Source organism: Nerophis ophidion, linkage group LG13 (genome assembly GCF_033978795.1).
Source record: "Nerophis ophidion isolate RoL-2023_Sa linkage group LG13, RoL_Noph_v1.0, whole genome shotgun sequence".
Taxonomy (NCBI): domain Eukaryota; kingdom Metazoa; phylum Chordata; class Actinopteri; order Syngnathiformes; family Syngnathidae; genus Nerophis; species Nerophis ophidion.
The window spans coordinates 9,383,691-9,410,918 of NC_084623.1; the positions used below are offsets into that span (position 1 = coordinate 9,383,691).

The 27,228-nt window shown below is 38.9% G+C and overlaps 1 protein-coding gene across 3 annotated transcripts in view; it reads right to left on the reverse strand.

Annotated features, from left to right (window-relative positions):
- Window positions 1-27,228, reverse strand: part of LOC133564198 (neuropilin-2-like) — a 461,460-nt gene that overhangs the window by 393,823 nt on the left and 40,409 nt on the right. For all 3 annotated transcript variants that reach the window (XM_061918348.1, XM_061918347.1, XM_061918349.1), the window contains exon 3: window positions 1,234-1,415. In XM_061918348.1, coding sequence (XP_061774332.1) covers window positions 1,234-1,415 — 182 coding nt within the window. The remainder of the gene's footprint in view (window positions 1-1,233; window positions 1,416-27,228) is intronic.

Here is a 27,228-nt window from a genome sequence, read left to right on the forward strand (position 1 = left end):
TGAGGCTATGTTTCCATATATACACATATGTACACATTTAATACACACACACACACACACACACACACACACACATACACACATATATATATATATATACATATATATATATATATATATATATATACCCACACATATGTATATATGTATATATATATACATACATACATACATATGTATATGTATATATACAAATATGTATATATATATGTACACATATGTATATATATACACAAATATACATATATACAGTACATACACATGTATATATAAATATATATATACATATATATATATACACATGTATATAAATATATATATATATATATATACAATATATATACACACATATATATACACACACAAACATATATAGACATATATATATATATACATACAGTATATACATATATATCATATATGATATGTATACACATATATATACATATATACATAAATATATACACACACATATATATATATATATATTTATACATAAATATATCATATATACACACATATATACATATTTATATACATATACATATGCATACATATACACATATATAAATATATACATATATTTACATGTATACATATATACATATATATAAAAATGTATACACATATATACACATTTATACATATACTGTATATATATATATATATATATATATATATATATATACACACACATATATATATAAACACACACACACACACGCACACACACACAAACACACACACAATCGACAGTCTACTTAAAACAATTTATATAATTAATAATGAAATCCAGCTGCAAATGTATTCATTATTTCCTGTCACAAGTGGCCCTCTGATGCCAGCCAGAACTGCCATGTGGCCCTCAATGAAAACCAGTTTGAGATAATACTGCATGGGCTCCATCTAGTGGTACTTCAAATAATCACTTGATTAAACACAGTGTTACTGTTCAAACTGAGTATAACGCTACAATGGCCAAAAATATTGAATACACCTGTTAAATACAACCTCTGCCTTGTTTTTAATGACTACTTAGGCCTACTGCGCTGCTGTATTTTAACATTGGTCATCATTGTGGTACTTGGAGAGCCAAGTGTTTTTTGGGGTGCTACTTGGTGGAAATGCCGTACTAGAAGGTATATTCATATTGTAGCACCTTTTGACGTTCTTGTGATCCACCAAGTAATGTTACATTTTATTTAGATAACATAAATCGAAGCGTGTTCTTACCAGTTTTGTAGATTTCATAGCGCAGCGAGAAACCCGCTCCTTGGTGGGCGTAGTCGGAGACAAACTTGATGTGCAGGGAGGGCCCCGATGATATGATGGGTGCCGGGGCGATGTTACTGCAGTGCCTTCCCATTAAGTCGGCAGACTCCGAGTTGCCATCGTGGATCTCTACATAGTCATACCTGCAGAGGAAAACAGCGTGCATAAATTAGGCGTTCTTTTTTCTACCCGGCCTGTCACATTACAGTGGCTGCGATGACAAAATATTGCAGAATATTTGATAAATGGTTGAGATTTCCAAGTAGGAGTAAAGTATTTGAATGAATCAGCAGTCAGCAACGCTGTGGGTGTTTTTAAAGCTGCAGAAGGAGATGCGTCATTTAAACATTGCATGATGAACAACTCAAATAGCACAAAATACATTTTACACAAAAACTTTTTTCATTTCATAATAAAATAAAATGAGAGTAATTGGATTATTCTTCTGTTGAAGTAAATAATGAAAGTGAATACTATGGTCTTCAACCTAAAAAATGCTTTTCCCCCTTAAAATTACCATCATCGCAAGTTTGCTGTTTTTTTATTTACTTTATTTTATTATTTTTTTATTAATCAGTCCAACAAAATATACAATAATACCATAATAATACAATTCTGATTCCAAAACCAAACCAAGTTTGCCTTTTTGCACATCTAGTATGGGCCTGATCTACTATTTAAATGTGCTATATAAATAAAGTGGATTGGATTGGATTGAGATCTCGAATAACAAGTGCTAAATAGCGTGTGCAAACTATAAAATTCTGAGTACTATTAGTAGGGGTGTCCAAAAAAATATATTTTCAAATTAACCATGAGCCTTATTTGTAACGATTCTTAATCCATTAAAAAAAAAAAAATCAAAAATCAAATTATTATAATTTTTTTTAATATTTCCTGTCCAGCCACCAAATATTTTAAAATTAATTTCCGTAAGAGCCATATAAACATTTTTTTAACAATGAACACAACTAAACGCTTACATTATTAAGTAAGACCAACATTTCTAGAGTATAATAGGTCTTTTATTCTTTATAATAACATTGTTATTCTGAAGCTAACTGTGGAGGGGGTGTGGCCTGTGGGCCTGTAGTGAACTGGGGTGTGCCAGGACCGGCCTCTAAATCAGCGAAAGGTGCGTAGACGGCCCACCTGGGCCTTGTTATCTAATCACCTGTCACTCTGTTATAAGCAGCAGCCAGGAGGAGAGACGGGGTTGGGGCTGGAGCCAGAGCACGAGCGAAAAACGAAAGAGAACGATACAATTGCTGGAAAGCAACTGAGGGACTTATTGAAAAATAAAACAATAATGTAACCCTGAAACAGGCTCTCATGTCGGTGCTTGGTGGTCTGAAGAACCCCCAGGAAGGCAAGCCCCACACTAACCAATAATAAATAAATAACTTCTTACCATTAACGCAACTTCTTGAACAGGTGCGGTAGGAACGGATGGATGGATTAAAAATGCATGAGAATGTTTTATATTTTGAACATTATTTTTAACACTGTGATTACAAGTGGAATTATTCATTATTTATCGTGTTAAGCAATGTCAGCTCAGATTTATCCGAGAGCCAAATGCAGTCATCAAAAGAGCCACATCTGGCTCCTGAGCCATAGTTTCCCTACCCCTGATGTAAATGATCATATCTGCTGTACAGATTAACTTTTGAAAAGAAACCTGTTGGATACTTCTCTTGTTTCCTTATTTGTATTTGACTTTATTAAACGTTTGCGTAGAATTTGATCAAATAAAACCAGTTTTGTTTTAATTGATATAGAAATGTATCACGAATGTTCATCTAATTTATGGAGGAATGTAGTTAATCATAGATAAGGCACTCAATGTTATTAAAGTATTGATTTTTAATCAAAAATCCTTTTGAATCGAGACTGAATCGAACTCTTAGTCCCAAGAGTCGAATCGAATCGAGTGATGCCAAAAGATATACAGCCCTAACTATGATTGAGCTGGTTGCAGGTGATCTACTAAGACTGTACACTTGATAACGAGAGCAAAAGTGATCCTATTTAAATGAGGATTTTGCATGTATTTCCGGTTGTCACCATGGAAACACTCATTTACTGACAAACTATAAGCTACCGTGGACTTTTACTATGTTGAGGAACATGCAGCATACAACTATAATCTGTACACACTTTTTTGGGCATAACAGAATTGCAGGAATAAAATAGCATTGTTGAGAAGACGCTATATTTACTTTTTTATTTTTTATTTCTGACAGTCAAAATATGTTGACACAGACCCGGACTGACACTATCTCACTCATCTGTCATTTCAGCGCGATCTCCTCCTTTCTCACAGCTATTTGTGCGTAACTGTGGCAGTTTGCATGCCGCTTCCAAACGTGCTAAGTAAAGACTCAAAGCAGAAGCCGCGGAACAGTTTACGGACTTGATAAATCACATTCCGAGCACTCTATGATCACATTTGCATTTTTACTTCCCAGTATTGCGAGCGTTCACAGCATATATTTTGCATATGCATGAAGATAAATCCACTACACAATCTCTAATTTGCTCATTTAGGGGACACAATCCTCTGCGTATGTGCTATCAAGTTTAGACGTGTTTTAATACACGTAAATATTTAGTACAGCAGATCTATGTTTTTCAATAAAAAATCTAAAATTCTTTCTATAGAATGTTAATTTTGTGCAGAATACATTTCGGATTCAGGCATTTTCTTTGTTTGTCTCCTGTCAGTGAAACTGTGCAAATTACATAAAGAAATTTTAAATAATTGTTGGTGACTGGTTTGTTTGTATCCCTGCTCAAATATAAAAAGTGACATATAAAACCAGTATCATGCACGTGATTAGGACAGGCCAGACTTTATTTATCCCAAAATGGGGAAGTGATTGCAGTGCAGAAGCAAAAAGTCCCCCAAAAAAAGGTAAAAAATACATAAAAACTAGAGTAAAACATTAAAGAATACAAAGAACATATTAGACATTTCAGCGCGACATTTCTACAGCGAGCGACTAAAGTAAAACAAAATAAAAACAAAAAAAATAGCAATAAATAATACTGTGGAGGGACATGTGGCCAGCGCGCCTGCAGGAGCAAAGGTCACCGCCGCTGTCTATGGTGCAGAGGACGAGCACCATCGGATAGGGACAGGGCATGTGCTGACAGCGAGACACAGCTGGCAGGTGATCAGATTTCACGGGTGTTACGTGTTAATCTAATCATCTGTTGTCTTTAACAGTGAACGGCCGAGTGCAGGAAGAAAAAGAAGTATTGGAGAGACTGCAAAGTCTGGAAAGAACATTTTTGTCTGAAGAGATTGTGACAAAAAATCATTAAAACCTTTGTCAACTCTGCACATCTGGCGTAAGTATCAGCGGGACCGCAGGTACTCGATGTATACAAATACATATTGCACGAGGAACAGACCCAACAAAGCAACCAAGAGAGTGACTCCATCCTAGGCTGCCCACTAGCCTTTAGTGAGAATCTGTCCAGGGAGAGCGAAATGTTTGATACATGCACATCCAGCCAGGACTCTGGGAAAATTGTCCATCCAGACGCTCTACAGTCCTGTCTCTCCACGTGGACTCCATCCAGTGTGGCAAAGAGCCAGCAACTGGCCTCTGGTGTAAACATGTCCAGGGCCAAAAGGATCCCCCGAGGCCGAACCAAAAGTCCACAAAAGCAAAAAGCAGCACGGAAGTCACAAACGTCTCAGCTCTTGTTGCAGCGTCCCGAAGGGGCCCGAACCAAAAGGCAAAAAAAAAAAAGGTATAAAAACAAGAGGGATATATCAAGAACCCCAAAAGGAGGACACACAAGAGCACAGAGCTCGTGCAACCAGCAGCCACTACAGCGAGGCAATCTTTAAAAAAAAACAAAAAACGGAGAAAAGAATATATATAATTAATTAGTTGCACACATCAGCAGGATGTCTGGCTGTCACCATCCACAAAGAAAATCTATTTTCATTCTCTTTCTTTGATGTCCTCTGACCACAAATGTTTGGCTCCATGTCCAGACACACAGCAGGAGTGTTGCCTCCGTGTCTGGACGACAACCAACTGGTCACCTCTTTACCCCCAAAATAGCATTTCCGTAAAAAAGAATATATATATATATATATATATATATATATATATATATATATCTCAGCTACAATCGGGCGGAAGGCGGGGTACACCCTGGACAAGTCGTCACCTAATCGCAGGGCCAACACAGATAGACAGACAACATTCACACACTAGGGCCAATTTAGTGTTGCCAATCAACCTATCCCCAGGTGCATGTCTTTGGAGGTGAGAGGAAGCCGGAGTACCCGTAGGGAACCCACGCATTCACGGGGAGAACATGCAAACTCCACACAGAAAGATCCCGAACCTGGATTTGAACCCAGGACTGCAGGAACTTCGTATTGTGAGGCAGACGCACTAACCCCTCTGTCACCGTGAAGCCCATATATATATATATATATATATATATATATATATATATATATATATATATATATATATATATATATGTATGTATGTATGTGTATATATATATATGTATGTATGTACATATATATATTTATATATATATGTACATACATACATATATATATACACATACATACATACATATATATATATATACACATACATACATACATATATATATATATATATATATATATACATACATATATATATATATACATACATATATATATATACATGCATACATATATATACATACATACACACATACAAATATACATGCATACATAGTATTACATATACATATATACACACACAAATATATACTGTATACATACACATATGTATATACTGTATATGCACACATACACATATATACAAATACACATTTATACACATGTATAAATATATATACACAACATACACACACACATACAATATATATATATATATATATATATATATATCCAGCCAATTTAGTGTTGCCAATAAACCTATCCCCAGGTGCATGTTTTTGGATGTATTTACATGTATACACACACAACATACAGATATATATTCATACATATATACACACATATATACATACACACATGTATATATACACAGATATATACATACACAAACAAATGAGCAGATGCAGTCGCTCAATAGCAATGTCAATATAGCAGCATAAGCTGGTTAGCGCTCTGTGCTCGATACACCACTAAAAATAGTTTGTCTGCGAGATGTAAATGGAGTATTGCCGTTTTTTTTTTTTTTTTTTCACAATAGTGTACTTCAAATAGCCACATTGTTAGCTACCTCTTACTTGCCATATTTTACGACTTAGAATGCATTAAAAAAAGTCTTACATAGGGATTGTGAATGAACGACAAGTGCGGTTTTCTTTCATAAACTCGGCAGAAAGGCACGGGAACTTCTTTGAAAAGCTGCGTGGACCTTCGGATAATGCAAATTATTGTGCTGGAAAAAGAAACACAGCTCCCCCCGCCAAACAAACGAAGAGAGTGTTTGAACAACAAAACACTTTCTCGTGTTTGTTCTCCCACCACATGTAAGCCTACGAGTGTGCGTCGTCCTTAACAGGTGAGCCGCCTCCCCAAAGGTCACCCGACTCCCACACTGCCATCATGTGACGTGTTGACTTGGCATCGAACACCGCAGCTATGACACATGCGGTGCTGTGAGGTTTTTTTCCCAAAAGTCCCTAAAACTGAATATTGTAGCAATTAAAATGTGGGACACGGTCTCGTGCGCACTATCGCCAAACTTGTAATTATGTTGCGTTTACCTACTTATTTTCAGTATGACAGTGTGTACTTTTGTACCTATCTAGCACTCGGTAAAAGTGAAGCACAAAATAAGCATCACTGTGCCTGTATGCATGCACAAACTACCGCAATGACGCACGATAACCCTACAGAACACATTATGCAAATACGATGGAAGGACTAGACGTGGAATAGGATTGAGGCATTATTTTCAAAACATCACACGAAGTGAATGAGTTCAACAATATTGGTGAATGTGAAATTAATCTATTTATGAATATATGTGAGAAGGGGGCGTGGCCTGCGGGCCTGCCGCGGAACAGGGTGTGCAAGGGCCGGCCTGGAAGACAGCGACAGGTGAGTAGATGGCCCAGGTGGGCCTTGTTATCTAATCACCAGAAGCCTTTATTAGCAGCAGCCGGAACGAGACAAGTGGTTGGAGTTGGGAGTTGGAGAGATAGAGAGAGAGAGACATGCACAGAGAGCGCACTGCTGAAAAGTAATCCAGACTGTTGAATGAAAATAAAAAGACTGTATTCAAACTGTCAGCCAGGCTCACGAAGATCTATGGGACTCAGGAGAACCCTCACAGCAGAGAGACGTTTACAATATGCATTTTGGATTGTCATTTGCAACTAGATGAGGCAATTCCTGAAGGAGTTGTGTGTGAATGTTTCAATGCTGAAGTTGTTTTTTTTATAATTGTTGAAGTAGAGCACACAATTCCTAAACAGGCTAAATATTTCAAAGTTGGAACCGAATGAGTCATATGAAAAATGTGGGGGTTGTGGAACTTTGAAGAACGTCCACCTTGATTTCAATGGGAATTTCCCCCAAAATTTAGAAATATCGGGAAAAGCGGGAATTTTTTTTGAAAATGGTTAAAAAAAACGAAAACAAAAACTTGAATGCTCTAAATGAGTTGAAATGGTTGGTGTTGGAATTTTTAAATCGGTTGAGAAATGTTAACACTTTTGATTGAGAAATGGTATTAGGGAATTCCTGGAATTTCAGCTGGCGCATAATTAAATAAAAAAAAGGATTGCAATGAAATAGAAAATAAAATCAAAAATACAAAACCACAACATAAATTTCAATGAAAAAAATAAAATTAAAATAAATACATTAAAAATATATATATAATAAAGATAAAATAAAATATAATTAAATAAAAAATGAATTGAAATGAAATAGAAAATAAAAAACAAAAAAAAATTAAAAATATAATTAATTTAAAAAATAATTTAAATGAAGAATGTCTATATATATATATACTGTATATATATATATACATATATATACACACATACATATATATATATACATATATACACACATATACATATATATATATATATATATATATGAATATATGTAGGTGTGGGAAAAAAATCACAAGACTACTTCATCTCTACAGAACTGTTTCATGAGGGGTTCCCTCATCATCCTGATGATTGAGGGAACCCCTCATGAAACAGTTCTGTAGAGATGAAGTAGTCTTGTGATTTTTTTCCCACACCTACATATTGCGCTCTACCACGGTATCGAGCACTACTCTCTGGATAATCCAATCAGGACATATATGTATATATATATATATATATATATACATATACATATATTTATAAATAAATACTTTTTTGCACCATCCATCCATCCATTTTCTACCGCTTATTCCCTTTGGGGTTGTGGGTGGTGCTGGTGCCTACATCAGCTACAATCAGGCGGAAGGCGTCGTACACCCTGGACAAGTCGCCACCTCATCGCAGTATATATATATATATATATATACATATATTAGAAAGAAAATAAAAATTCTTACAAGGTGCACCTTGACTTTCTTTCTGAGGTTAACTGCACTTATTATGGGGTCTTTAAATGAGTTTCCGCACTTTTTTCTAGTTGAGGTTGTCACAACTCTTCTTACTTAGTTGTGATGGGCAATTTGTTCTGACAACAATAGTCTTTCCGGCAAAAAGCCAAAAACCCTTTTAACTGTGACTTGGCAAGATCTCCTGGACCAGGACCACAGGTTCGAGGGATCCCGCCTGTCCTGATGGGACGTTTGCTGCCGGGATACACGAGGGACTCTTGGCGAGTCCTGTGCCTGTCGGTTCTTTACGACGAGCACTGGAACTGTGATAATATCTGCTGATTGGATTGAGCATGGCTCTGGTCTACCGACAAATTCGGATGATGATGGGACCCATCAATCTTCTGTCCTGTATGCTTTTGTAACCGTGTACAGTATGTCTGCTCTTGCTGCAGTGGGCTCCCCTCGTCTCTTTTAATGCACAGCATAGGACAAATAGCAAGAGTGGTCCTCAAGTCCTGTTGATCAGGGGCAGTAGCTCCACAGCCACAGATCCACTTTTAACCACTAATATCACAGTCAAAATGAAAGCTTGTTCCCATAGGCACCATAAACTGTTAATAATGTTTAGACAAAAGTGTATATTATATATACTACTATATCAATCAATCAATCAATGTTTACTTATATAGCCCTAAATCACTAGTGTCTCAAAGGGCTGCACAAACCACTACGACATCCTCGGTAGGCCCACATAAGGGCAAGGAAAACTCACACCCAGTGGGACGTCGGTGACAATGATGACTATGAGAACCTTGGAGAGGACGAAAGCAATGGATGTCGAGCGGGTCTAACATGATACTGTGAAAGTTCAATCCATAATGGATCCAACACAGTCGCAAGAGTCCAGTCCAAAGCGGATCCAACACAGCAGCGAGAGTCCCGTTCACAGCGGAGCCAGCAGGAAAACATCCCAAGCGGAGGTGGATCAGCAGCGCAGAGATGTCCCCAGCCGATACACAGGCGAACAGTACATGGCCACTGGATCGGATCGGACCGGACCCCCTCCACAAGGGAGAGTGGGACATAGGAGAAAAAGAAAAGAAACGGCAGATCAACTGGTCTAAAAAGGGAGTCTATTTAAAGGCTAGAGTATACAAATGAGTTTTAAGGTGAGACTTAAATGCATATATATAGTATTTATATAGGTGTGTGTATGTGTGTGTGTGTGTGTGTGTGTGTGTGTGTGTGTGTGTGTGTGTGTATGATGGACATATGTGTATTTTGGGTATATGCATTTGTGTATGTATGTGATTATGTGTGTATGTATGTATGTATATATATATATGTATATGTATGTATATATATATATATATATGTGTATATGTATATATATAGAAATAGTATGTATGTGTGTGTATATATGTGTGTGTACATATGTATATATGTAAGTGTGTGTGAATTTAAATGTATTATATATAGATAATATATAGCATCTACGCAGCAACCACTGAACTGAATTATATTATATATATTATTGTATTATATATTGTATATATATATATTGTATATGTATAGGGCTGCAACCTAATAAGTTTACTTCTTCCCACTCCCTTTTGGGGCCAATCTTGACATCTACAAAAGATTAGTCACATGTAATGTTTTCAATGTAGGTGTAAAAATAATGTATTTATATATTTCTTTTGTATTTTATGTCATTCTCTTGTTTTGTTTGCATGGCTCAAAATAAACCAACCATTCATTCATTCATTGGACGGGTGCACTGGAAGCTAATGTGTTTTTTTAAGTACAATGACAATAAAGTTCTAGTCTTTTCTACAAAACCAGTGAAGTTGGCACAATTTGTAAATAGAAACAGAATACAATGATTTGCAAATGCTTTTCAACTTATTTTCAATTAAATAGGCTGCAAAGACAAGATATTTAATGTTCAAACTGAGACATTTATTTTGTTTTTGCAAATAATCACTAACTTAGAATTTAATGGCAGCAACACAAAAAGTTGGAACAGGGGCATTTTTACCACTGTGTTACATGTTACATTTCAACAGGATACTTCGCGCGAAATTTAAAATTGCAATTCAAGCGACACAGCGTGGAAGTTGTCAAGGAGAGAACCTGGCTGGACTGACAGCCACAGGTGCCCCCCCCCCGCCCCCCCTGTTGTTTGGCTCCCAGCCATCAGCAGGGCGCAGACATCCACATTTAAGCGAGCACACACACCGTAAAGACGCAGCGCCCGTGGCCGCGAGCATCCACGGATGAGCTTGAGGTTTCCTGTGATGTGTTTTTGTGTGGGAGGAACACGGCTCCTAATACGCGGTTAAAATCCCATCATCTCTCTCGATTTGCCCGCATCCACCCAAAAAAATAAATAAATAAAAATCTAAAAAAGCCAGTAGGTTTGTTGAGCAGATTCGCCCAAAGGGAACGGCGATGGATTTGTTTCATATTCTCCTTGAAATCCATTGGCTTTCCAGAGGTGTAAAGAAATGATTTGTCCTGCTCGAAGGGAGAAAATGACGAAAAAAAAAAAAAGGCAAAGTGCCTTGCCAAATAATTTAAATCGTGAGGTCACAGCAATGAAGGGACCTCCATGAGACTTTTGACGGAGATAAAGACTGACGATTTATGGCGGTCGGTTTGTGAAGATTAAAAATACATTTTTTTTTAAACGTCAAGCTCGTAGACGACAACAAACCAAACAAACCTTTCTACATTGTGTTTTATTGCATCTGCACATTTTATACAAGTGTTTTTTTTTTGCAGAGAACGAATATCTGCAGGCAATCAATCAATCAATCAATGTTTATTTATATAGCCCCAAATCACAAATGCTTCAAAGGACTGCACAAATCATTACGACTACAACATCCTCGGAAGAACCCACAAAAGGGCAAGGAAAACTCACACCCAGTGGGCAGGGAGAATTCACATCCAGTGGGACGCCAGTGACAATGCTGACTATGAGAAACCTTGGAGAGGACCTCAGATGTGGGCAACCCCCCCCCTAGGGGAATTTGTTTGTGTTTTATTTACATTTCTATGCTTGGGGCCGGATCTACAATTTGTAACCCACAGCTTGAGCTTGTTTAGCCCCTAACAACAACAACAAAAAAACTGTAAAATTATAAGGACAATATATGAGAAAGAAGCTGAAAATGTGATCAAAAAAAATTGGGGGGTATTTTGATATATTTTTAAATGACATTATATGTCAAAACTTAATGCCAGCTTTGTTATGAGTTACACTGTATTAGTGTTGTCACGATACTAAAATTATTTTGATACTTTTCTGTAATTTTTGCTACTTTTCTAAATAAAGGAGACCACAAGAAAATGCCACTATTGGCTTTATTTTAACAAAAAATCTCAAGGTTCATCAAACATATGTTTCTAATTGTAATTTTGACCTTAAATAAAATAGTGAACATACGAGGCAACTTTTCTTTTAGTAGTAAGTAAACAAACAAAGGCTCTTAATTAGTCTGTTGACATATGCAGTACAAAAAATTGTCAATTATCATTCTATTATTTCGTCAAAATCATTAAGGACAAGTGGTAGGAAATGGATTATTAATTTACTTGTTCATTTACTGTTAATATCTGCTTACTTTCTCTTGTAACATGTTCTAGCTACACTTCTGTTAAAATGTAATTGTCAGAAAAATTGCATGTAAATTATCCAAAAACTTTCCGTTCTCTGGGTTCCCAGTGAACAGACGAAAGCTCCAAAATTCCATTGTGTACGATGGGAGGAGACGGTAGGGGTTATCTATTTAGATCAAATACCTGCCCAAGCTCGATCCAGGACCAGTCCGAGCCTGAGGCCTCTTTTTCTTTTGTGTTAATGTGACCGAAAACAATGGCTGTTTACATACTCCCCCATTCCTTTAGAAACAGCTGTTGTTATGTAAACAGGGAAAGTCCAAATAAAAATATGTGGTGTACAATCCTTTGCCAGAGCATGGGTGACAGTGTAAGGTTACAGGTCGACACGTTTCTCCTCAAATTGAGCCAAATTGAATTTTGTCTCTGTTTATTTCCTTGCTTCTTGTCTTGTTTAATAGACGTCATCGATGTTTGAACCTGACAGTAATAATCACTTATCACTTGTGAGTCATACCATAACAACATTTATCCATGTAGTTATTATTAATTTCAGTTTTCTATTGTTTTTTTGTTACGTTTTGATGTTTTTTTACTGAGTTTAAAATCTGCACTGCAACCCTGGAATTCCCCGATTGTCTGATTAATAGAATCTGTCCTACCCTACCCTTTCCTACACTATCCAATTTTCTAGGATTGCTGTTAGTTTGCCTTCGGAGAGCTACAACACATTCATTATAATGAGTTAAAGTTCATCCACTTAGTAGAACACAGACAGGAACATCTCGGAAGTGTTTTTGAATGATCATGGAAGATCCCCCATTAGTGTACTATTTGTTAATTATTATTTACACACTAGACGTGATTATGATGATTTAGTATTAATTGGTGACATCATTGGCAGTGTCATCCAAGCACAGTTCCAATCCACGGAGGATTTGTGAGCCTGCTTGGCTTCGTTAGGGTCAAAGGTGATCTGACTTCAGGGGGGTGGTCAATCATAGGGAACATAAACAAAAAAGAAGTACTATTGGATAATTCGGAGTCTGCAATTAACCCAACATACCCATTTTTTAGAATGTTAGAGGAGAACGTTTTGGTCTGGCAAGAACTCCTCAGACGTTCCACAGACCTATGGATCAGTACAGACTTGTGTGTCCCTGTGTGTGAGACCAGGAGTGCAGACTGTGTACTGTAATCTCCAGGACAATTAATCAATTACTCATTATGGCTTTAACATATATTGATCGGGATCGTTCCATCAGCGTTACGTTCAACACTTACACACACACACACACACAATCGTTACAGTTACATCATCGATCAGACGGGCCAAGGCCCGAGGGAGTGTCTGAGTATCAGAGGTCTACATTTACGTGGGCGTGGGACAGTCTCCGATCAGCATTATCGACAGTGGATGAGACCAATGGGGGCATAAGGAAGGAACATAAGGATTTGTTTAACTCATTTTGGGGGCCATGTCTTTTCCATTATAGTCTTGTTTTGAATATTCCCAAGAAACCGCATCGTCGACATTTGATTTTGGTCAATTTGGTGGTGAGGTGGTTCAGGCATCTGGTCAGGATGTAACACACGTGTTGTAACACGTGCTGAATGTGGCTTGGCATTGTTTTGCTGAAATAAGCAGGGGCGTCCATGAAAAAGACGGCGCTTAGATGGCAGCATATGATGTTCCAAAACCTGTATGTACCTTTCAGCATTAATGGTGCCTTCACAGATGTGTAAGTTACCCATGCCTTGGACGCTAATGCACTCCCATACCATCACAGATGCTGGCTTTTCAACTTTGCGTCGATAACAGTCTGGATGGTTCGCTTCCCCTTTGGTCCGGATATTTCAAAAACAATTTGAAATGTGGACTCGTCAGACCACAGAACACTTTTCCCCTTTGCATCGGTCCATCTTAGATGATCTCGGGCCCAGAGAAGCCGGCGGCGTTTCTGGATGTTGTTGATAAATGGCTTTCGCTTTGCATAGTAGAGCTTTAACTCGCACTTACAGATGTAGCGACGAACTGTATTTAGTAACAGTGGTTTTCTGAAGTGTTCCTGAGCCCATGTGGTGATATCCTTTAGAGATTGATGTCGGTTTTTGATACAGTGCTGTCTGAGGGATCGAAGGTCACGGTCATTCAATGTTGGTTTCCGGCCATGCCGCTTACTTTGAGTGATTTCTCCAGATTCTCTGAACCTTTTGATAATATTATGGACCATAGATGTTGAAATCCCTAAATTTCTTGCAATTGCACTTTGAGAAACGTTGTTCTTAAACTGTTTGACTATTTGCTCACGCAGTTGTGGACAAAGGCGTGTACCTCGCCCCATTCTTTCTTGTGAAAGACTGAGCAATTTTTGGGAAGCTGTTATTATACCCAATTAGGATGTTCCAAATAAGGGTTTGATGAGCATTCCTCAACTTTATCAGTATTTATTGCCACCTTTCCCAACTTCTTTGTCACGTGTTGCTGGCATCAAATTCTAAAGTTAATGATTATGTCAGGCTTGCCCCTGACAGTTTGTATATGTTTTAAGTTTTTTCCTCTGCATTTGTCTGTTTTCCTGTGTTTAGTATTTCTTGTCTTTTAGTTCCTGTCAAGTGCTCTTAATTTATCAGCTTCCTGTCTTGTTCCCTGAGTGCTGTGTTCCTCCTCAGTGTGTTTAGTATTTCCTGTCCTTAGTTCCTGTTTAGTGCTCTTATTTTGTCAGCTTCCTGTCTTGTTCCCTGAGTTCTGTGTTCCTCTTCAGCTGCGGCTGATTGGCATCTGGCCACCACACCTGTTGCCAATCAGCCGGCTCCTATTTGTACCTCCTTTGTCTTGTGTCAGTTGCTGGATTATTGTCGTGTCGATGTCATTTTCTACTTGTCATTCCTACTGGTCGTGTGAATGCAGCGTAGCGGTAAGCTATATTTGGTAGATGTTTTGTAGCTTACTGTTTTTTGTTCCCTGCTTCCGATTTGTTTGTTTATAGCCCTTATTTTGTTATATCCGCCCACGTGCGTGCTTTTTGTTTGTACCCTTTGTTTGTTCTAGTTGTAGTATTTTAAATTAAACTATGTTTTCCTGCAAAATGCCTCCCTCCTTCTCTGCATCTTGGGGTTCGTCAACAAATAACCCTGACAGATTATTTGCAAAAAAAAAAAAAAAAGTTTATCAGTTTGAGCATCAAATATGTTATCTTTATAGCATATTCAACTGAATATGGGTTGAAAAGGATTTGCAAATCATTGTATTCCGTTTATATTTACATCGAACACAATTTCCCAACTCATATGGAAACGGGGTTTGTAAAACGGAACCTTGGGGAACACCACTAGTATAACTAAAGAAGTTGAACCTTTGACACAACATTGATTATACGTACATGTCCTTTAAAACGGACTTCTAAACAACATTGCAAAATAGTCGTATTTCTAAATCGAGACAATGTTGATGTCTCATGATGGATCCACTCTGTTGGTTGGGAAATCTCGCAAGTTGAACTGAACTCGGGGAGGGGAGGGTTGCTATGATGTCATTCCCGGGCCAGGTGACTAGCCCTGACATAACGAGCAGAGATGAACAATTGAACACATTACAGGAAAAGTCTAAATTTGTTGCATTTGTCATGCATCCTGTTTTGTTTTGATTTCCCCCCCCACTGTGAGGGGAAAAGAGGAAGAGGAAAGAAGGACCAGGGTTGACTCTTTTGGGAGGTCGCTGGGGAGAAGGAGGTGTTGAAGAGAAAGATGTGCAGGCCATCATCAGATGGAAGATGATAGATGGGGTTTGTTGGATGCTGGTCATGATGCTGGAGGGTGGAGGAGGGAGGAGGATAAAGGGGAAGCTGTCAGGAAGATTTGCGCCTGCCCTCGACAGACCCTGACGCTGCACTTTTCCCTGAGCAGCTCTGCCTGTGTGTGTATTGTGCGAACACACACACACACACACACACACTCAAAGACTCCAAATAGAGATCCAGTTTGCAGAGACGGAGCCATGCAGCGAGCCAAGAGGGAAAAAAAATGTGAAGTAGACAACCAGCTGCTGTGTTGAAAGGCAGCCTAGTCGCTGAAAATATGATGCCGGAGCAGCTCTTTAACCTCAACTGTCGGAGGGGTCACCTCCTGAAGAATTTAACATGCCTGTTTTTGGCAGGAGAAACCTTTTTTTTTTTTAATACACACGCTCGCGCAGAGTAGGACCTTCTCTGTTGTTTGGCAGATGTTCTACGGCAAACGACAGAACACAAATATCCGACTTCAAGTGCGGTGCGTGGTGGATGTTGGCTGACAGTGAACTGAAGGCTTTTGTGGGTAAAAATAGTTTCCATCTTTTTTCATGGTGAACTCCAGAGGCAACAATTTGGAAAAAGCACCAAATGGTACATTTTCTTAATTATTTATATATATATTAGCAGGGATGATGTTCGAAACCGGTTCTCCCGATTGTTCGATAAGAAAAGAACCGATTCCATGGATTTGAATCCCTTTTTGAGAACTGGTTCCCGTGATCGAAGCCAATATACTGAATTTTCGCAACCATACGGCGCACCGTATTGGAAGGCGCCGTGTCACTTATGGGTCCAGACGATGGCGTGGAACACCGCAGAGGCCACCACTGTGTATATGTTTCTTTTACTTTTTATTCCATAGCTGTATGTAGAAGTGACCGGTTGCATCAGCTCTGCTCTTTTAATGTCTTTAATGTCCTTTGATGTTTGCCTCTGACGCACATGTAAGAGGGATGTGTGCTATGGCTATGAGTTGTTTTTTCCCTTGGCCTCAATCTGAACCCCTTCTCCAGGGGCCCAGGCTTAGACCTTAGGACCTTCTCTGTTGTTTGGCAGATGTTCTACGGCAAACGACAGAACACAAATATCCGACTTCAAGTGCGGTGCGTAGTGGATGTTGGCTGACAGTGAACTGAAGGCTTTGTGGGTAAAAATAGTTTCCATCTTTTTTCATGGTGAACTCCAGAGGCAACAATTTGGAAAAAGCACCAAATGGTACATTTTCTTAATTATTTATATATATATTAGCAGGGATGATGTTCGAAACCGGTTCTCCCGATTGTTCGATAAGAAAAGAATCGATTCCATGGATTCGAATCCCTTTTTGAGAACTGGTTCCCGTGATCGAAGCCAATATACTGAATTTTCGCAACCATACGGCACACCGTATTAGAAGGCGCCGTGTCACTTACGGGTGCAGACGATGGCGTGGAACACCGCAGAGGCCACCACAGTGTATATGTTTCTTTTACTTTTTATTCCATAGCTGTATGTAGAAGTGACCGGTTGCATCAGCTCTGCTCTTTTAATGTCTTTAATGTCCTTTGATGTTTGCCTCTGACGCACATGTAAGAGGGATGTGTGCTATGGCTATGAGTTGTTTTTTCCCTTGGCCTCAATCTGAACCCCTTCTCCAGGGGCCCAGGCTTAGACCTTAGGACCTTCTCTGTTGTTTGGCAGATGTTCTACGGCAAACGACAGAACACAAATATCCGACTTCAAGTGCGATGCGTAGTAGATATATGTTTCTTTGACTTTTTATTCCATAGCTGTATGTAGAAGTGACCGGTTGCATCAGCTCTACTCTTTTAATGTCTTTAATGTCCTTTGTGTTCTTTGATGTTTGCCTCTGACGCACATGTAAGAGGGATGTGTGCTATGGCTATGAGTTGTTTTTTTCCTTGGCCTCAATCTGGACCCCCTCTCCAGGGGCCCAGGCTTAGACCGATTCCCCACCCTCCTTGTTTGCCTGTATCTCACCTTTTTTGTAAGGGGTGCCAAAAGGTGGCAGACCCATTCTGTCTCCCAGTAACGTTTGTCTGATCTTGGGATTGTGCTGAACATTTAAATTTCCCCTTGGGGATTACTTAAGTATTTCTGATTCTGATTCTGTGCAGTGAAGTATTTTTAATTGCTGGTGTACAGTAATGTTTACTAAATTGTTTAGTATGGATGTTCAAGTTCGACCGTAACTCTCTAATAACTAGAGTTCCTTGGGTGAATAATGTAAACTCACTACACCGGTATGTTTTAGCGCTTTAATGGCGAGTTTACTGACAATTAAAAGTAAGGACTTTACACTACTTTATATTAGAAATCACTACAGAAAAGGATGAACTTCCCATAACAAGAAGATAGAAAAAAAGAAGAAGCTCATTGACTACGAGGTTCCACGGACTACAAAGGCGGACGCGCGCAAATTTTTAGGATTTATGCAGATCCCAAATACAGATCAGCAGGTAACAGGAAGTAAAAAAAAGTTGCTTTTGCGGAATATTGCGAAACAAAACGCCAGATAATATGTCTTACCTTATACACACACCATAATAATACTCGTATGTTTAATGCGCCGTCAATCCATCAAGCGGTGCAGCTTCATAGCTCACCAAAGTCGTACTAAAACATTTTGATAGATTTTTGAGCGCTGTGTGCAATGTTGTATATTTCCTATGCAACATATAAAATGTTGGTGTTGTTTACTTGAGTCATATTGCCATCATAGTGCAGTCTACACGTATTCCTTATGTTTGACTGCCATCTACTGGTCACACTTATCATTAAATAAAATTGCTTCGAGGTCGACTGTTACGGCTAGGACTCCTGCCTACGCCGTTCATCCGTCTGTGCGCTCCTCGGGACACGCCCACGGGCGCGTATATCCAGGGACACGCCGTGCCCTGCAGCAACCACCAGGTGCAATCATTTTCCAGCAATCAACACACCTGTCCTTGATCAGTGATCTGCCTTCTTAAGCCTGGACAACTTGCCATCACTCGCCAGAGTATAGACTTCTGTACCTGTGTAAGCATCCTGTATCTGGCTTCCATCCCGCGTACTCGCTCTTCTCATGCGAATCCCGTGTTTCCGTTGTGTCTGATGTTCCCGTTGTCTTCCCACAGCGCTCCGCCTGTTCCCCTGTGATCCCCTGTTGTTCCCTTTGCCTCCCGGACTGCCCTTTTGGTTTCTCAATCTCCCGCTTGAACAAGTTTTCTCTCGACGCCTCTCGTTCGCTCTGGATCCTCTGACTGCCCCACGGACTACCTTGTTCTTTCGCCTCTTCACAATATTTGGTAACACACACCTCAGCTAAATACTTTACGTAGTCTGTCACCCATTCCCTTTTGGATCTAGTTCACACTCCATTTCTTTAGTTTATTTTCTATTGTTTTATTATTATACATACAGTATATATATATATATATATATATATATATATATATATATATATATATATATATATATATATATATATATATATATATATATATATATATATATATATTAGGCCCACCTGGTATCTGCCTGCCGTCATCTCCCCTTGTTTAAACCATAACATCGACAAGCACTACCAGAATCAGTCCGTACATTAAGCGCACCGGATTATAAGGCGCACGGTCGGGTTTGGAGATAATGAAAGGATTTTAAGTGCGCCTTATAGTCCGAAAAATACGGTAATAAATAGCGGCGTTTTTCATAAGTAGTGTAGTACAGTTTTTTAAGTCATTAGTACCGCAGTACTTAATTATTACAGGTATACCATACAACCCTAACACACACGCACACACACACACACACACACACACACACACACACACACACTGATGATAGGGCACTTTGGTGCATGTCATGGGACTGGAAAGAGGAAGTAGCGCTTAGTCATGACTGGCTGTTCTAATCTTGGCATGGACAAAGTCTTTTTCATACATCAGGGTTTCAGTCCGCGTCTCTCACTTCCTCCTTAAATTAAATTACCGCTGTGTCTGAATCTTAATGAAAACATTGTTTTCGCTCACTGACCAGCCCCTCATCGATTTCTCACTGGCCGGGCCTCAGAGTGCTCTGCAAAATGTAATGCATTATAGATTACAGATTAGTATTTGAAATTGCAATCAGGACTGTAATAAATCTGATTACTTCAGCGGAGTTGTATAATGAAACAACCCTTGACGGACTGAGGCATGATGCATAACATTGCAAATCCAAGTGTAAGTGTAAGTGTGTGTGTGTGTGTCTGTGAGATGATAGATGTGTCTTCTCCCTGTTTTTGGCATCTTTACCCTCTGGACTTAACGGATCAATTTCAGCCTTCCTCTGCACATACATACACCGGCGCTGGGTGCCGGTAGACCTAAATAGTTCCATCCCAATCGAGCGTATTAGACTTGAGATGTTGCCGTCAACATTTTACATCCCGGTATGGATTATGCATGTCTTATTAAGAAAAACTGATTATGAGTGTGGATGATTGCCTGTCTAAATACAGCATGTACAGTGGAGCAAAGCTGTTTTATTATTTATTTTGGCTCATTCCTGTGAGAATCCTGCATGTGACTGAAGCATTGAGGAGTGGGACTATCCAGGACTAGCTGCAGTATGCTCAAACAACCACCAGGTAGCATCTGTGAGCAGATAATACTGTATCATCACTTTGTCTTTCAGACTTATGATAATAATAATAATAATAATAATAATAATATCGTATTTTCTGGAGCATAGGGCGCACTGCCGATGAGCGGGTCCGTTTAGGTTTTTTTCATACAAAAGGCGCACCGGATTATAAGACGCATTAAAGGGGTTATAATATGACTTTTTTTTTTTTAATGTGAAACACTTCCTTGTGGTCTACATAACATGTAACGGTGGTTCTTTGGTCAAAATGTTGCATAGATTATGTTCATCTTCAATCCGCTTTCTGACAGTCTCGTCCGGAAGCGCCGTTTTGTGGGCGGTCTTATTTACGTGGTTCACCTTCGGCAGCGTCTTCTCCCCGTCATCTTCGTAGCGGTGTAGCGTGCAAGGACGGGAGTGGAAGAAGTGTCAAAAGATGGAGCTAACTGTTTTAATGACATACAGACTTTACTTCAATCAATAACAGAGCAGCATTTCTTCATCCCGAAACAACAACAAGGCCCGTGAAAAACCGTCCGACCGGAACTCTCAAATAACTAAAGTTCCTTGGGTGAATAATGCAAACTCACTACACCGGTAAGTTTTAACACTTTCATGGCGAGTTTACTGACGGATATAAGTAAGAAATTTACACTTCTTTATATTAGAAATGGCAACAGCGGAGGATGAATGTCCCATAACAAGAAGATAGAGGAAAAGAAGAAGCTGATCCATTACGGCGTTGTTACGGACTACAGTGGCGGAGGTGCGCAAATTTTTAGGACTTATGCAAATCTCAAATACACATCAGCAGGTACCAGAAGGTAAGAAAAGTCGGTTTTGTATAATTTTGCAAAACAAAACGCCAGATAATATGTCTGCTAACAGGTGCCTTGTATCTCTATGGTAGCTGTAAAGGGCCGGCAATCCATCAACGGGTGCGGCTTCAAAGTCATACTCAAACATTTTGAAAGATTTTGGAGTGTCGTGTGTTCTTTATTTTCAAAGGAACATTTAAAATCTTGGTGTTGTTTACTGGCGTCATATTGCAGTCTACACATGTCTCTTGTGAGTGACTACCATCTACTGGTCACACTTATCATTACACCATGTACCAAATAAGATTGCCTCAAGGTCAGAAAGCATTGATTGATTGATTGATTGAAACTGTTATTAGTAGATTGCACATTACAGAACATAATCCGTACAATTGACCACTAAATGGTAACACAGGAATACGTTTTTCAACTTGTTTAAGTCGGTGTCCATGTTAATCAATTCATGGAAACCAGCAGAACCAGAATTATTCCGTACATTAGGCGGCATTGTTGATTTTTGAAAAATTAAAGAATTTTAAGTGCAACTTATAGTCCGAAAAATACAGTAAATTAATTTCAAATGCACTTATAATAAAACTGGATCTCAATGTGCTACAAAGTTGTTGTTTTTCAAAAAGTGCATTCTTCCCTCACGCTTGAAGTGAGGGATGAAGCACAATGCATGATTTGTGATCGCCAATAAACTTACTGGCAGAAGGAAAGCGAGGAAACAGCAGAGCACTTGATGATTAGAGAATCATCGCGATTTGGATGTAAATCGATTTGCTTTTGTTGCTACATCTGTAAGTGCAAGTTAAAATTCAACTATGCAAAGCAAAAGCCATTTATCAACAACACCCAGAAGCGCAGCTGGCTATGATGGGCCCGAGCACATCCAAGATGAACTGAGGCAGACTGGAAAAGTGTTCTGTGGTCTGACGAGTCCACATTTCAAATAGTTTTTGGAAATTGTGGACGTCGTCGCCAAAGAGGAAAATAACCATAGGCGCAAAGTTCTAAAGCCAGCATCTGTGATGGTATGGGGTTGTGTTATTGCCCAAAGCATGGGTAACTTACACATCTGTGAAGGCAAAATTAAAGGCCTACTGAAACCCACTACTACCGGCCACGTAGTCTGATAGTTTATATATCAATGATGAAATATTAACATTGCAACACATGCCAATACGGCCGGTTTAGTTTACTAAATTACAATTTTAAATTTCCCGCAGAGTTTCTTGTTGAAAACGCTGCAAAATGATGACGCGTGTTTGTGACGTCTCGGGTTGGAGCGGACATATTAGCCCAGCACTACTCACGGCTAAAAGTCGTCTCTTTTCATCGCATAATTACACAGTATTTTGGACTTCTGTGTTGCTGAATCTTTTGCAATTCGTTCAATTAATAATGGAGACTTTAAAGAAGAATGCTGTTGGTGGAAAGCGGTGGATTGCAGCTGCCTTTAGCACCGAAACACAGCCGGTATTTTTTTGTTTGTTGTGAAGCTTTAACACAGAGTGGTCAAGCGAACATGTTTCTCTACGTCAACCAGCAAGTTTTTGGATGGGAAAATTGTGATATTAAGTCGGCTCTTACCGGAGACTTCAATGGATTATGGGACCTCCTCCTGTAGCTGTCAAAAAGGCAGCTGTGATCTTGGCTCCTCGGCTTCTCTCAGAGACACTGGGGTTCACCGCAGCCATCCGACTTTCAGGTATGACTTTAGAATCTCATTAAAATACTATTAACACAATCAGCAGATAAAGGATTTTCCAGAATTATCCTAGTAAATGTGTCTAATTACATCTGAAACGCTCACACTGCCGCCGCCCGGAGTCGTCGCTTTTTTTTTTTTTTTGTGCTTCACTTTAACTTTCCTTATCCACAAATCTTTCATCCTCGCTCAATTTAATGGGGAAATCGTCGCTTTCTTGGTCCGAATTGCTCTTTTTGCTGGTGGCTATGATTATAAACAATGTGAGGATGTGAGGAGCCCTACAACCCGTGACTTCACGCACACATCGTCTGCTGCTTCTGGTAAAGGCAAGGCTTTTTTATTAGCGACCAAAAGTTGCGAACATGCACCTGGGGATAGGTTGATTGGCAACCCAAAATTGGCCCTAGTGTTTGAATGTGAGTGTGAATGTTGTCTTTCTATCTGTGTTGGCCCTGCGATGAGGTGGCGACTTGTCCAGGGTGTACCCCGCCTTCCGCCCGATTGTAGCTGAGATAGGCGCCAGCGGCCCCCGCGACCCCAAAAAAGGGAATAAGCGGTAGAAAATGGATGGAAGTTGCGAACTTTATCGTCAAAGTTCTCTACTAAATCCTTTCAGCAAAAATATGGCAATATCGCAAAATGATCAAGTATGACACATAGAATGGACCTGCTATCCCCGTTTAAATAAGAAAATCTCATTTCAGTAGGCCTTTAATGCTGAAATGTACATATAAGTCTTGGAGCAACATATGTTGCCATCCAAGCAACGTTATCATAGACGCCCCTGCTTATTTCAGCAAGACAATGCCAAGTGTTAGAACAGTTTGGCTTCTTAATAAAATAGTGCGGGTACTAGTCTGACATGCCTTTAGTCCAGACCTGTCTCCCAATGAAAATGTGTGGCGCATTATGAAGCCTAAAATACCACAACAGAGACCCCAGACTGTTGAACAACTTAAGTTGTACATCAAGCAAGAATGGGAAATAATTTCACCTGTAAAATGCTTAAAAAATTGGGTTCCTCAGTTCCCTAACGTTGTTAAAAGGAAAGGCCACGTAACACAGTGGTAAAAATGCAATGTGTTGCTGCCATAAAATTCTAAGTTAATGATTATTTTCAAAAATAAATAAGTATCTTTGTGCAAAACTTTGTATTCTGTTTTTATTTACAAATTACACAACATGCCAACTTCCCTAGTTTTGGGTTTTGTACTTTGTGCTCTTACAGTATGTCGACATTGGCCTTGACATAAGCAGCTGCCACTGAACGGATGTAGGTCTGACAGGACAAGACAAACACACTATGTTTCATCAAAAATTCTACTTCCCTCATGTTTGGACATGAATTATATGAGCCCCTGCTGGGAGGAGGACCACCTCAAATGTGCACAATGTGGAGCAACTGGCAGGAGGTGCACAGGAGAGGAAGTAGAAACATATTTGTCTTCTTTTCCAGACAGTACTGTAGGTAGAGAAAAACCACCATAACAGGGACTTCAACCCTTTTTTTCCTCTTTCAACAAACAACCAGGTGAAATATTGATGCCTCAGTTCCACCGAGGAAATGTACAAATGATTTTAGCAAATCTTAGTGGGGGCATTCACCTGATCAATTATTGATGTGAATATGGACACTGTGTGGAGGAAAGGTCCAACTCTAAGTAGTACTGAATTTGTAACCTTGCAAAGACTATACAGTATTTAGGTGCATGGGTCTCACAGGACGTGGCGAGTAGCGGAAGGAGGACAGTCGTTGCCAAACCTTCTCTTGCACCTAAAAAAACACTCATTCTGGAGAGGAAAAGTCAACTTGAATAGCCTCCACCATTTTTTGCACTATATTTATCTGGTGATCAGGCAGTGTTTGGACCCAACCAAGAACAATGTCCCCCTTTGCTTTCACTGCGACTGTAAATGCGAACGCTGAAAAGAGTCACTGAGCTTGTATACTGAGGGTGTAACCACAAAATCTGGGCCCCCAAACACAAGACCCTTAAGGGTCCAGTTTTTTTGCGTTTGCTTTGTGTAAACCAGGGGTCTTGTTCCACAGCCATACAGATCACACTAATGGTTGCGATATAAAACAATTTTAACACTCTTACTAATATGCGCCACACACTGTGAACCCTAACCAAATAAGAATAACAAACACATTTCTGGAGAACATTGGCTCTGTAACACATTATAAATGCAACATGAGAATATAAGAATAACCCAGAATGCCGTGCATCCATGACTCTTGGCTATATTATACACCCCGCTAGCACCAAACCCCCCCCCCCCCCTTTCTCCGTGCGTGGGTTGGGTGCGCGTGTACAATATAGCCAAGAGCCATGGATGTATTGGAATTTTGGGTAATTCTTATAATGTGTTAGAGAGCCAATGTTCTCCAGAAATGTGTTTGTTATTCTTGTTTGGTTATGGTTCACAGACTAAGTATGCATTGCATCCTCGTATGAGAAGCAGCGAAATGCATGCGTCCTACCGGCACGCTACCAGCATGGTGTAAAGGTAGGCGCGATGACATGCTGTAGAGCAGAGGTCCCCAACCACCGGGCTGCGGCTGCAGAAAAACTTTTTAGAGCAGTAGTCCCCAACCACTGTGCCGAAGCTGCAGAATAAATTTTTATTTTTTTTTATTTTTTTTACACTCTATTTTTTTACTGCATGCCTTTGGTAAGCGCAGGGGTGAGAAGGGGTTTTAAAATAATTAGCGCCTGCTTACTTTTACCGCATGCCTTGAACAAGTGCAGGAGTGCAGAGGTTTTAAATTAATTAGCGCCCCGGCGGTTATTCAAGGAAATACGGTATATATATATATATATATATATATATATATATATATATATATATATATATATATATATATATATATATATATATATATATCCATCCATCCATCTTCTTCCGCTTATACACACACACAAACACACTATATTTACTGTATATATGTGTGTGTGAGTATATATATCTGTATATATATATAAATATACATATATATATGTTTATGTATATACATTTTCTACCGCTTATTCCCTTTGGGGTCGCTGGTGCTTATCCCAGTTACAATCGGGCGGAAGGCGGCGTACACCCTGGACAAGTCGCCACCTCATACATACATATACACATACACACACATACATACATACATACATACATATATATATATATATATATATATATATATATATATATATATATATATATATATATATATATATATATATATATATATATATATTAGGGCTGTGAGATTCGGAATAGATTCTCGTTCTTTTTTTAATCGTGTTTTATTTTTTTGTTTTGTTTTTTATAAATCCAACAAAACAATACACAGCAATACCATAACAATGCAATCCAATTCCAAAACCAAATCTGACCCAGCAACACACAGAACTGCAATAAACAGCAATTGAGAGGAGACACAAACACGACAAAGAACAAGCCAAAAGTAGTGAAACAAAAACTAATATTATCAACAACGGTATCAATATTAGTTATAATTTCAGCATAGCAGTGATTAAAAATCCCTCACTGACATTATCATTAGACATTTATAAACAATTTAAAAAAGAACAATAGTGTCACGATGGCTTACACTTGCATCGCATCTCATAAGCTTGACAACACACTGTGTCCAATGTCTTCACAAAGATCAAATAAGTCGTATTTTTGGTTTGTTTAATAGTTGAAACAAATTTACATTATTGCAATCAGTTGATAAAACATTGTCCTTTACAATTATAAAAGCTTTTTTTTTTTAAAAATCTACTACTCTACTTGAATGTCAGCAGACTGGGGTAGATCCTGCTGAAATCCTATGTCTTGAA